The 13,206-nt window shown below is 47.7% G+C and overlaps 1 protein-coding gene across 12 annotated transcripts in view; it reads right to left on the bottom strand.

The window, feature by feature from the left end:
* PPFIA2 (PTPRF interacting protein alpha 2) overlaps window positions 1–13,206 on the bottom strand; it is a 656,694-nt gene that overhangs the window by 106,008 nt on the left and 537,480 nt on the right. For 9 of the 12 annotated variants that reach the window (XM_063927696.1, XM_063927698.1, XM_063927701.1 and 6 more), the window contains one exon: window positions 12,730–12,905. In XM_063927696.1, the coding sequence (XP_063783766.1) occupies window positions 12,730–12,905 (176 nt within the window). The remainder of the gene's footprint in view (window positions 1–12,729; window positions 12,906–13,206) is intronic. The other 3 variants (XM_063927699.1, XM_063927702.1, XM_063927704.1) reach the window with 1 other exon arrangement.

Raw genomic sequence — 13,206 nt, 5'->3', positions numbered from 1 at the left:
CCATTTGTCCAACAGATCCCTTTGGAATATTCTTGCATGGAATCTGCCGAATGGAATTGCTTCGTAAGAAGCCACCATTTTTCCCAGGACTCTTGTGCATTGATGTACTGACACTTTTCCTGGTTTTAGGAGGTTCCTGACCAGATCGGATAACTCCTTGGCTTTTTCCTCTGGAAGGAAAACCTTTTTCTGAACCGTGTCCAGAATCATTCCTAGGAACAGCAGACGAGTTGTCGGGATTAAATGGGATTTTGGAATATTCAGAATCCACCCGTGTTGTCTTAGCACCTCTTGAGATAGTGCTAAAGCTGTCTCCAGCTGTTCTCTGGACCTTGCCCTTATTAGGAGATCGTCCAAGTATGGGATAACTAATACGCCTTTTCTTCGAAGAAGAATCATCATCTCGGCCATTACCTTGGTAAAGACCCGAGGCGCCGTGGACAATCCGAACGGCAGCGTCTGAAACTGATAGTGACAGTTTTGAACAATGAACCTGAGGTACCCCTGGTGTGCGGGGTAAATCGGAACGTGTAGATACGCATCCTTGATGTCCAAGGATACCATAAAGTCCCCTTCTTCCAGGTTCGCTATCACTGCTCTGAGTGACTCCATCTTGAACTTGAACTTTTTTATGTAGAGGTTCAAGGACTTCAGATTTAGAATAGGCCTTACCGAGCCATCCGGCTTCGGTACCACAAATAGAGTGGAATAATACCCCTTTCCTTGTTGTAATAGGGGTACTTTGACTATCACCTGCTGAGCGTACAGCTTGTGAATGGCTTCCAACACCCTCTCCCTTTCGGAAGAGACGGTTGGTAAGGCAGACTTCAGGAAACGATGAGGAGGATCCGTCTCTAATTCCAACCTGTACCCCTGAGATATTATCTGCAGGATCCAGGGGTCTACCTGCGAGTGAGCCCACTGCGCGCTGTAATTTTTGAGACGGCCCCCCACTGTCCCCGAGTCCGCTTGAGAGGCCCCAGCGTCATGCTGAGGTTTTTGCAGGAGCCGGGGAGGGCTTCTGTTCCTGGGAAGGAGCTGCCTGTTGGTGTCTCTTCCCTCTTCCTCTGCCTCGTGGCAGGTACGACAAGCCCTTTGCTCTCTTATTTTTGTAGGAGCGAAAAGGCTGCGGTTGAAAGGTCGGTGCCTTTCTCTGTTGGGGAGTGACTTGAGGTAAAAAAGTGGATTTCCCGGCAGTAGCCGTGGCCACCAAGTCTGATAGACCAACTCCAAATAACTCCTCCCCTTTATACGGCAAAACCTCCATGTGACGTTTTGAATCCGCATCGCCTGTCCACTGTCGTGTCCATAAGGCTCTTCTGGCTGAAATGGACATAGCACTCACCCGAGATGCCAGTGTGCAAATATCCCTCTGTGCATCACGCATATAGATAAATGCATCCTTTATTTGTTCTAACGACAGTAAAACATTGTCCCTATCTAGGGTATCAATATTTTCAATCAGGGATTCTGACCAAACTACTCCAGCACTGCACATCCAGGCAGTTGCTATAGCTGGTCGTAGTATAACACCTGCATGTGTGTATATATTCTTTTGAATAACTTCCATCTTTCTATCTGATGGATCCTTAAGTGCGGCCGTCTCAGGAGAGGGTAACGCCACTTGTTTGGATAAGCGTGTGAGCGCCTTGTCCACCTTAGGGGGTGTTTCCCAGCGCGCCCTAACCTCTGGCGGGAAAGGGTATAATGCCAATAACTTTTTTGAAATTATCAACTTTTTATCAGGAGCAACCCACGCTTCATCACACACGTCATTTAATTCTTCTGATTCAGGAAAAACTGTTTGTAGTTTTTTCACACCATACATAATACCCTGTTTTACGGTATCTGTAGTATCAGCTAAATGTAACGTCTCCTTCATTGCCAAAATCATATAACGTGTGGCCCTACTGGAAAATACGTTTGAATTTCTACCGTCGTCACTGGAATCAGTGCCCGTGTCTGGGTCTGTGTCGACCGACTGAGGCAAAGGGCGTTTTACAGCCCCTGACGGTGTTTGAGGCGCCTGGACAGGCATTAATTGACTGTCCGGCCGCCTCATGTCCTCAACTGACTGTTTAAGGGAAGATAAACCATCACGTAATTCCACAAATAAAGGCATCCATTCTGGTGTCGACCCCCTGGGGGGTGACATCTGCATATTTGGCAATTGCTCCGCCTCCACACCAATATCGTCCTCATACATGTCGACACCACGTACCGACACACACCGCAAACTCACAGGGAATGCTCTAATGAAGACAGGACCCACTAGCCCTTTTGGGGAGACAGAGGGAGAGTCTGCCAGCACACACCACAAAGCGCTATATATACAAGGGATATCCTTATATTAAGTGCTCCCTTATAGCTGCTTTAATATATATATATATAGCCATTAATGTGCCCCCCCTCTCTGTTTTACCCTGTTTCTGTAGTGCAGTGCAGGGGAGAGACCTGGGAGCCGTTCTGACCAGCGGAGCTGTGACAGAAAATGGCGCCGTGTGCTGAGGAGATAGGCCCCGCCCCTTTTTCGGCGGGTTCTTCTCCCGCTATTTTTCCAGTCAGGCAGGGGTTAAATATCTCCATATAGCCCCTATGGGCTATATGTGAGGTATTTTTAGCCTTGTATAAGGTTTATATTTGCCTCTCAGAGCGCCCCCCCCCAGCGCTCTGCACCCTCAGTGACTGCCCAGTGAAGTGTGCTGAGAGGAAAATGGCGCACAGCTGCAGTGCTGTGCGCTACCTTATGAAGACTGAGGAGTCTTCAGCCGCCGGTTTCCGGACCTCTTCACGCTTCAGCATCTGCAAGGGGGTCGGCGGCGCGGCTCCGGGACCGGACTCCACGGCTGGGCCTGTGTTCGATCCCTCTGGAGCTAATGGTGTCCAGTAGCCAAGCAGCAAATCCACTCTGCATGCAGGTGAGTTTACTACTTTCCCCCTAAGTCCCACGTTGCAGTGATCCTGTTGCCAGCAGGACTCACTGTAAAGAAAAAAACCTAAACTAAACTTTCTCTAAGCAGCTCTTTAGGAGAGCCACCTAGATTGCACCCTTCTCGTTCGGGCACAAAATCTAACTGGAGTCTGGAGGAGGGTCATAGGGGGAGGAGCCAGTGCACACCACCTGACCTAGTAAAGCTTTACTTTTTTGTGCCCTGTCTCCTGCGGAGCCGCTATCCCCCATGGTCCTTTCAGGAACCCCAGCATCCACTTAGGACGATAGAGAAAGAGCCATTGACTAGAGAAACAGTGCCGGAGGCATTTCAAATTTGGAGCAGTCCGCGAGCTAAATGCAGCTTGTGCACCAGCAGCCATTTAGGAGCTGCCGCTGCGGGTGCTCCTGATTGGCTCACGGCTGGAGCCAAATTCAAACTGCTGCCAGCAATATCCTTCCTGCAGACGGTGCGCAACAATCCACACCATTGACCACTGCTATTCTGGCCCCCTCATGGTCCGGGCCTGATACTAGAGTTCCAGCAGTCCCCCGACCCACACCCCACCCCAGATGGCGGCCCTGGCTACAGCTTGCACTGACTTTTCATACAGAGCTACAGCTTGTACTAACTTTACATATAGAGCTATAGCTTGCACTAACTTTAGATATATAGTTAGGGCATTTGCATGACATTGGACAAGTGTGTACCTTCCGCCGACCAACCCACACACCCGATCCAGGTCAACTGTTGGGTCTCCTGGTTTTTAAACATGCTTAAAAACTAGGAAACCTGACTAGCTGACTTAAACTTTAGTATGTAAACTGCTGAGACCAGAGCAGGCCAACCGAGCTCTGGTCCTGGCAGCCCAACACACTACCAGTGTGGCTATGGTGTGGAATCCAGAGTTAGTCAGCAGGCCGCCTGCATAATTGCTGTGGGCGCAGTTTCCCATTTCAAAAATGCCACCACACCACCTTTTATAAGATGGCCAATCGCCCTGCCCCCTACTGCCGGCTAATATTAGCAAGGCAGCAGGTGTCTGAAGCACGGGCGTCTTAACATAGGAGGAGGCCCGTGTCCAACCTTCTCCGTCGGAGCCCCCTCCTCTGCAGCCGGCGTCTGTCAGCACTAGAGGGCGCACAGACTCTATTGCGCACGCGCAAATATCCGGGGAAATGGTGCGGCGGCCATTTTCCCGCAGATTTTCTTGTTGCGCATGCACAAATCTACAGAAAAATGACTGCAGCGGCACTAACCGGAGATTTGAGGAGAGATGCTACCGCCGGCTGGGAACTCTGGAGAGGTATTTAAAAAATGGGTGCAGGATGTGTGATGTGGGCCCCCCTGAACCCCGGGGGCCCATGTGCACCGCACACACGGCACCCATTATAGATATGCTACTGTCCTGAAGATTGAAGACACTGGGGAAGACCTGGATGGCCAGCGGCCATGTAAAAGAGCTTAAAGGCCGCCACTCTCCAGGTGAAGGTGCTGGCTAATAAAATATTAAAACATTATGTATCCGGTCTTTATTTGAATATCGATTTTACTGAGGGTCTATATGTACCATAAAACATTCTGTGTTGTGTCTATAGGGGACTTATGGAGAACCATAAGTACCATGAATGCTGGTACTTGAGGTTCTCCAAGTACCAGCATACAGAGGAGGCTTTCTAGGACCTATAGTCCTCCTGTAAAAGACAATATTATTCTACCACAAATGGACTAACAACTCAGCACCAACAGCTCAGTGGTGCCAAATAGCCCCGGCTACAGCCCTGGCCTTGAGTCCACATTTCCCAGGAAACCACAGCCTGGGCTGACTAGTTAGGGGGGATGAATGCTTTGGCCATGGGACCCCATCAAGTGCATCTCCCCTGCTAGTGGATCCAGATGCTAGTTCTGAAAATACAGAGGACCCCTACATGTTTTGTACCCCCGTATCTATTGGGGAGGTGGTTGATAGACAGTCAAAAGGTCGACAGGGTCAAAAGGTCGCCACATGTATTTTAGGGATTCTTTACAACGTTTGCTGCATTTACTATCCATGTCACAAACTTTTACCTTTAGTAACCTTGTGGCGAGTGAAGCGTAACCGTGTGGAGAGTCACTATTTGACTATTTAATTTAACCTTTTGACCCTGTCAACCTATTACTGTCGACCTAATGACTGTCTATCTTTTTAATGTCTGTTCTGTATCAAACCCATTTATTGGACCAGGACCGTCTCAAAGAGCCCAGGGCTGGTTATGCTTTTTTTTTTTTTTTGGGGGGGTGGGGGGGTGGGGGGGACTTATTAATTTCCTTTGTTTGGGGAAGGAACATTAAAATGCTGTCCCAATCCCACTTCACAATTATGATTAATTAAATTCCTTATTCCCCCTTCCCTCAGCCAAAATTATTTTTTTTCTGCAGAATGTTTTAGGAGACACAGAGGTAGATGTATTAACCTGGAGAAGGCATAAGGAAGTGATAAACCAGTGATATGTGCAATCTTTTGAAGGCACCAGCCAATCAGATCCTAACTGTTAATTTACATATTGGAGCTGATTGGCTGGTGCGTTTATCACCTTGCACATATCACTGGTTTATCACTTCCTTATGCCTTCTCCAGGTTAATACATCTGCCCCACAGATTGGTCTGCTGAAAAATTAGACACGTGTGTAGAGAGGACTGGATGCAGAATCTGCAAGCAGATCTTCAGAAGGATTGTATAAACAGTCTGATCTGCCGAGGATTGGACAAGTGTGTACCCAGCTTTATACTAACTTTAGATATAGGGTTGTGTCTTGCACTAACTGTAGATATGGGGCACATACAGTTTACTATTAGGGTTTACATTAATGCAAGATATCAGGATTATGTTTAGGCTTATGCTAGGCTGGAAGTATTTAACCCATCATCTGTAAGGAGACATTTATGTTTCAAACTAAAGAGCCAAATCATTCTAGGAGATATATCCAGTAGATATATAGATATACTAGAGATAAAGCCACGGCATTAGTAAAGCTTCTGAATTCTATCATGAAATATCATTAGTAAAGATCTTCCAGACATGCAAGAAACCTTGTTTTTCTCAAAAGGAAGATCTAGAAATCATGTTCGTGCCACTGTTGATAAAATGTCCTTGTAACTCAATAGCACACCCCAATGACTTTCAACAAGATTTTTTTTCACGGCTAACTTGACATGGAAACAGAACTACAGACCCATGAGAACATTTTAGTTGAAAAGCCTATATACTAAATTTAAGTTATTTAGGTTAGAGTGGTTATAAATTTTATTAAGTGTGTGTAAGCAGTATACCGTACATAAATAAACAATATGCTTCTTTATGTGTATTTTGGGGATTTATTAGGCATGACAATATAGCTGATATGCTTCAAGAATGAATAAAGACCTCAGAAATAGCTTGCTCTCTCCCTCCTAGATATACTGAGTCTGACTTCTAGTAACCATGTCTCACTTCCACCTACACAACTTCTCCCGTGCTGCTAAACATTTACTGAATGACACCGACCACACTCCATTAGACTCTACTACAGCCTTCAAATCATTAATCATTCAGAAAATTCATCTCTATTACAGCTCACATTACATCTACCTATACTACACACTAATGCACCCTCGCAACTGTCCCGATCTGCACTCACGAGCAGAGACATCCTACCTTGCTTTCTAGTCTGATTATATATATTGTAGTCTTGCTTGTAGATCCTACCTGCCTCGCTGTCCAATGCTGCTGACCACTATGAGGTGTTACTAATTAATAGTAATAATAAATAAAGTAGAGGACGTCATTGTATTTGATTTTTTTTTTTTAGGTGTTTAATAAAAAAAAGAAGAATTTACTCACCGGTAATTCTATTTCTCGCAGTCCGTAGTGGATGCTGGGAACTCCGTAAGGACCATGGGGAATAGACGGGCTCCGCAGGAGACTGGGCACTCTAAAAGAAAGATTAGGTACTATCTGGTGTGCACTGGCTCCTCCCTCTATGCCCCTCCTCCAGACCTCAGTTAGGGAAACTGGGCCTGGAAGAGCTGACACAACAAGGAAAGGATTTAGAATCCAGGGTAAGACTCATACCAGCCACACCAATCACACTGTACAACTTGTGATAGCCATACCCAGTTAACAGTATGAACAACAACTGAGCCTCCTTTTACGGATGGCTCATAACAATAACCCTTTAGTGAAGCAATAACTATATACATGTATTGCAGAGAGTCCGCACTTGGGACGGGCGCCCAGCATCCACTACGGACTACGAGAAATAGAATTACCGGTGAGTAAATTCTTATTTTCTCTGACGTCCTAGTGGATGCTGGGAACTCCGTAAGGACCATGGGGATTATACCAAAGCTCCCAAACGGGCGGGAGAGTGCGGATGACTCTGCAGCACCGAATGAGCAAACTCAAGGTCCTCCTCAGCCAGGGTATCAAACTTGTAGAATTTAGCAAATGTGTTTGAACCCGACCAAGTAGCAGCTCGGCAAAGCTGTAAAGCCGAGACCCCTCGGGCAGCCGCCCAAGAAGAGCCCACCTTCCTTGTGGAATGGGCTTTCACTGATTTAGGATGCGGCAGTCCAGCCGCAGAATGTGCCAGCTGAATCGTGCAACAAATCCAGCGAGCAATAGTTTGCTTTGAAGCAGGAGCACCCAGCTTGTTGGGTGCATGCAGGATAAATAGCGAGTCAGTTTTCCTGACTCCAGCCGTCCTGGAAACATAAATTTTCAAAGCCCGGACTACGTCCAGCAACTTGGAATCCTCCAAGTCCCGAGTAGCCGCAGGCACCACAATAGGTTGGTTCAAATGAAACGCTGATACCACCTTTGGGAGAAATTGGGGACGAGTCCTCAATTCTGCCCTGTCCATATGGAAGATCAGATACGGGCTTTTACATGACAAAGCCGCCAATTCTGACACACGCCTAGCTGAAGCTAAGGCCAACAGCATGACCACCTTCCACGTGAGATACTTTAAGCTCCACGGTCCTAAGTGGCTCAAACCAGTGTGATTTCAGGAAATCCAACACAACGTTAAGATCCCAAGGTGCCACTGGAGGCACAAAAGGGGGCTGAATATGCAGCACTCCCTTTACAAACGTCTGAACTTCAGGCAGTGAAGCCAGTTCTTTTTGAAAGAAAATAGATAGGGCCGAAATCTGGACCTTTATGGACCCCAATTTTAGGCCCATAGTCACCCATGACTGTAGGAAGTGCAGAAATCGACCCAGCTGGAATTCCTCTGTTGGGGCCTTCCTGGCCTCACACCAAGCGACATATTTCCGCCATATGCGGTGAAAATGCTTTGCTGTCACATCCTTCCTAGCTTTTATCAGCGTAGGAATCACTTCATCTGGAATGCTCTTTTCCGTTAGGATCCGGCGTTCAACCGCCATGCCGTCAAACGCAGCCGCGGTAAGTCTTGGAACAGACAGGGCCCTTGCTGTAACAGGTCCTGTCTAAGAGGCAGAGGCCATGGGTCCTCTGAGATCATTTCTTGTAGTTCTGGGTACCAAGTTCTTCTTGGCCAATCCGGAACGATGAGTATAGTTCTTACTCCTCTCTTTCTTACTATCCTCAGTACCTTGGGTATGAGAGGAAGAGGAGGGAACACATAAACCGACTGGTACACCCACGGTGTCACTAGTGCGTCCACAGCTATCGCCTGAGGGTCCCTTGACCTGGCGCAATATTTTTTTAGCTTTTTGTTGAGGCGGGACGCCATCATGTCCACCCGTGGCAGTTCCCAGCGATTTACAATCTGTGTGAAGACTTCTTGATGAAGTCCCCACTCTCCCGGGTGGAGGTCGTGCCTGCTGAGGAAGTCTGCTTCCCAGTTGTCCACTCCCGGAATGAACACTGCTGACAGTGCTAGCACGTGATTCTCCGCCCATCGAAGAATCCTTGTGGCTTCTGCCATTGCCATCCTGCTTCTCGTGCCGCCCTGGCGGTTTACATGGGCGACCGCCGTGATGTTGTCTGATTGAATCAGTACTGGGTGGTTTTGAAGCAGGGGCTCTGCTTGACTCAGGGCGTTGTAAATGGCCCTTAGTTCCAGTATATTTATGTGTAGTGAAGTCTCCAGACTTGACCACTGTCCTTGGAAGTTTCTTTCCTGAGTGACTGCCCCCCTTCCTCGGAGGCTTGCATCCATGGTCACCAGGACCCAGTCCTGTATGCCGAACCTGCGGCCCTCGAGAAGATGAGCACTCTGCAGCCACCACAGCAGAGACACCCTGGCCCTCGGGGACAGGGTGATCAACCGATGCATCTGAAGATGCGATCCGGACCATTTGTCCAACAGATCCCACTGAAAGATCCTTGCATGGAACCTGCCGAAGGGAATTGCTTCGTAAGAAGCCACCACCTTTCCCAGGACTCGCGTGCAGTGATGCACCGACACCTGTTTTGGTTTCAGGAGGTCCCTGACCAGAGATGACAATTCCTGGGCCTTCTCCACCGGGAGAAACACCTTCTTCTGTTCTGTGTCCAGAATCATGACCAGGAAAAGCAGACGCGTCGCAGGAATCAGCTGCGACTTTGGGATATTCAGAATCCAGCCGTGCTGTTGCAACACTTTCTGAGAGAGTGCTACGCTGACCAACAACTGCTCTCTGGACCTCGCCTTTATGAGGAGATCGTCCAAGTACGGGATAATTATAACTCCCTTCTTCTGAAGGAGTATCATCATTTCGGCCATTACCTTGGTAAATATTCTCGGTGCCGTGGAGAGACCAAACGGCAACGTCTGGAATTGGTAATGACAGTCCTGTACAACAAACCTGAGGTATTCCTGGTGAGGTGGGTAAATGGGGACATGCAAGTAAGCATCCTTGATGTCCAGCGACACCATAAAATCCCCCTCTTCCAGGCTTGCAATAACCGCCCTGAGCGATTCCATTTTGAACTTGAACTTCTTTATATAAGTGTTCAAGGATTTTAAATTCAGAATGGGTCTCACCGAACCGTCCGGTTTTGGTACCACAAACATTGTGGAATAGTAACCCCTGCCCTGTTGAAGGAGGGGGACCTTGATTATCACCTGCTGGAGGTACAGCTTGTGAATTGCCGCCAGTACTACCTCCCTTTCCCTGGGAGCAGCTGGCAAGGCTGATTTGAGGTAACGGCGAGGGGGAGTCGCCTCGAACTCCAGCTTGTATCCCTGAGATACAATTTGTACAGCCCAGAGATCCACTTGTGAGCGAACCCACTGGTTGCTGAAGTTTCGGAGACGCGCCCCCACCGCACCTGGCTCCGCCTGTGGAGCCCCAACGTCATGCGGTGGACTTAGTGTTTTTTAGAATCAGCATCACCCGTCCACTGCCGAGTCCATAATACTCTCCTGGCAGAAATGGACATCGCATTAATTCTAGATGCCAGCCGGCAAATGTCCCTCTGTGCATCTCTCATATAGAAGACTACGTCTTTAATATGCTCTATGGTTAGCAATATAGTGTCCCTGTCAAGGGAATCAATGTTATCAGACAGGGAATCAGACCACGCTGCTGCAGCACTGCACATCCATGCTGAAGCAATAGCAGGTCTCAGTATAGTACCTGAGTGTGTATACACAGACTTCAGGATAGCCTCCTGCTTTCTATCTGCAGGATCCTTTAAGGCGACCGTATCCTGAGACGGCAGTGCCACCTTTTTTGATAAGCGTGTGAGCGCCTTGTCCACCTTAGGGGATGTCTCCCAGCGTAACCTATCCGTTGGCGGGAAAGGGTACGCCCGTAGTAACCGTTTAGAAATTACTAGTTTCTTATCTGGTGAACCCCACGCTTCTTCACACAATTAGTTTAACTCATCAGATGGGGGAAAAGTCACTGGCTGCTTTTTCTCCCCAAACATAATACCCTTTTTTGTGGTAACCGGGTTAATGTCAGAAATGTGCAACACATTTTTCATTGCCGTAATCATGCATCGGATGGCCCTAGTGGATTGTATATTTGTCACATCCTCGTCGACACTGGAGTCAGACTCCGTGTCGACATCTGTGTCTGCCATCTGAGGTAGCGGGCGTTTTTGAGCCCCTGACGGCCTCGGAGATGCCTGGGCAGGCGCGGGCTGAGATGCCGGCTGTCCCAAAGCTGCGTCATCGAACCTTTTATGTAAGGAGTTGACACTGTCGGTTAATACCTTCCACATATACATCCACTCAGGTGTCGGCCCCGCAGGGGGCGACACCACACTTATCGGCACCTGCTCCGCCTCCACGTAAGCGTCCTCATCAAACATGTCAACACAGCCGTACCGACACACCGCACACACACACACACACACAGGGAATGCTCTGACTGAGGACAGGACCCCACAAAGTCCTTTGGGGAGACAGAGAGAGAGTATGCCAGCACACACCACAGCGCTATATAAACAGGGATTTACACTAACAAAAGTGAATTTTCCCTATAGCTGCTTAATATACTCAGTTTGCGCCTAAATTTAGTGCCCCCCCTCTCTTTTTTACCCTTTGAGCCTGGAAACTGCAGGGGAGAGCCTGGGGAGCTGTCTTCCAGCGGAGCTGTGAAGAGAAAATGGCGCCGGTGTGCTGAGGGAGATAGCCCCGCCCCCTTCTTGGCGGACTTCTCCCGCTTTTTTATATACTTTTATGGCGGGGGATTATGCACATATACAGTTTATTAGACTGTATTATGTGCTTTTTGCCATGTAAGGTACTCTAATTGTTGCCCAGGGCGCCCTCCCCCCCCCCCAGCGCCCTGCACCCATCAGTGACCGGAGTGTGTGGTTTGCATAGGGAGCAATGGCGCACAGCTGCAGTGCTGTGCGCTACCTTAATGAAGACCGAAGTCTTCAGCCGCCGATTTCCTCCGGTTTCTTCCGTCTTCTGGCTCTGCAAGGGGGACGGCGGCGCGGCTCCAGGAACGGACGATCGAGGTCGGGCCCTGTGTTCGATCCCTCTGGAGCTAATGGTGTCCAGTAGCCTAGAAGCACAAGCTAGCTGCAAGCAGGTAGGTTTGCTTCTCTCCCCTAAGTCCCACGTAGCAGTGAGTCTGTTGCCAGCAGATCTCACTGAAAATAAAAAACCTAACAAATACTTTTTTTTCTAGAAGCTCAGGAGAGCCCCTAGTGTGCAACCAGCTCGGGCCGGGCACAGATTCTAACTGAGGTCTGGAGGAGGGGCATAGAGGGAGGAGCCAGTGCACACCAGATAGTACCTAATCTTTCTTTTAGAGTGCCCAGTCTCCTGCGGAGCCCGTCTATTCCCCATGGTCCTTACGGAGTACCCAGCATCCACTAGGACGTCAGAGAAATGTACTTTTACTATGCTACTCCTGTATTCTCATCCATCATTGGCTGGATATCCACATCTAGATAAAGTAAGCCTAAATCACGTGAGTCCACCCTATCACATCATAGCAATCAACCACCGCATATACCCTTCTCCTTATTATATTAGGTAGAGGATTCCGTGTTTGTTGGCGCAACCAATATTTTCACACTAGCTGATGGCAAACATGAACCTTATATTGTTACACTGTGTTCAGTGCTCAACCATATTTTTGTGGAGCCTCTTGTGACAGACACTTGCTTACGCCCTCCAATGCTCAGCCTACTAGCACAGTACACTACCTCAGCAGTTGATATTGCATGATCCCTACATGCAGTACAAGTGTCCGCTAATTGTGTGGTGTGCTAGATGGGGCATAAGATATATATATATATATATATATATATATATATATATATATATATATATATATATATATATATATAAATAAACAACAGGACTATTACAAGGCAATACAATCCTGTTAAAGAACAATGACCTTGGAGGCCAAATTCCTTACTGAGCTGTCCGAGTCTTGCCTTCTCTTTTTTACCAAAAAGCCGTCCTATAGAGGATTTAATCCCTTTCTTCTTTGGAGCTTTGTGGAGAGAGTCTTGACTGCTGTTGGTAGTCGCTAGACCAAGGACATCGGGTTCCAGAGATGCAGTCAGACTTCTGTGGGAATAATGTTTTTTTTAGCACTTTATTATACTGTTGTATATTGGAGTACAGTCTGACTCTACCTGCGCAATATATCGTACTGCTAAACTAACAAAAACAAATATTTGAAATATATATCAATGTGATACAACGGTAACCTTATTTTCTATTTCTGAAATATAGAATATCCTCTATTATTGGTCACTGTGGTTGATCATCAGCAATACTGTTACATTAAGTTGTCATCATTTCATTCTTAGAGCTAAGTCACTATGGGGCAGATTTATCAAAGAGTGATTTACTTGTTATAACTCGT

This window comes from Pseudophryne corroboree, chromosome 6, assembly GCF_028390025.1.
Source record: "Pseudophryne corroboree isolate aPseCor3 chromosome 6, aPseCor3.hap2, whole genome shotgun sequence".
Classification (NCBI taxonomy): Eukaryota; Metazoa; Chordata; class Amphibia; order Anura; family Myobatrachidae; genus Pseudophryne; species Pseudophryne corroboree.
The sequence above is the reverse complement of the archived record's forward strand: the minus strand, read 5'-3'. Positions and strand labels throughout refer to the sequence as shown.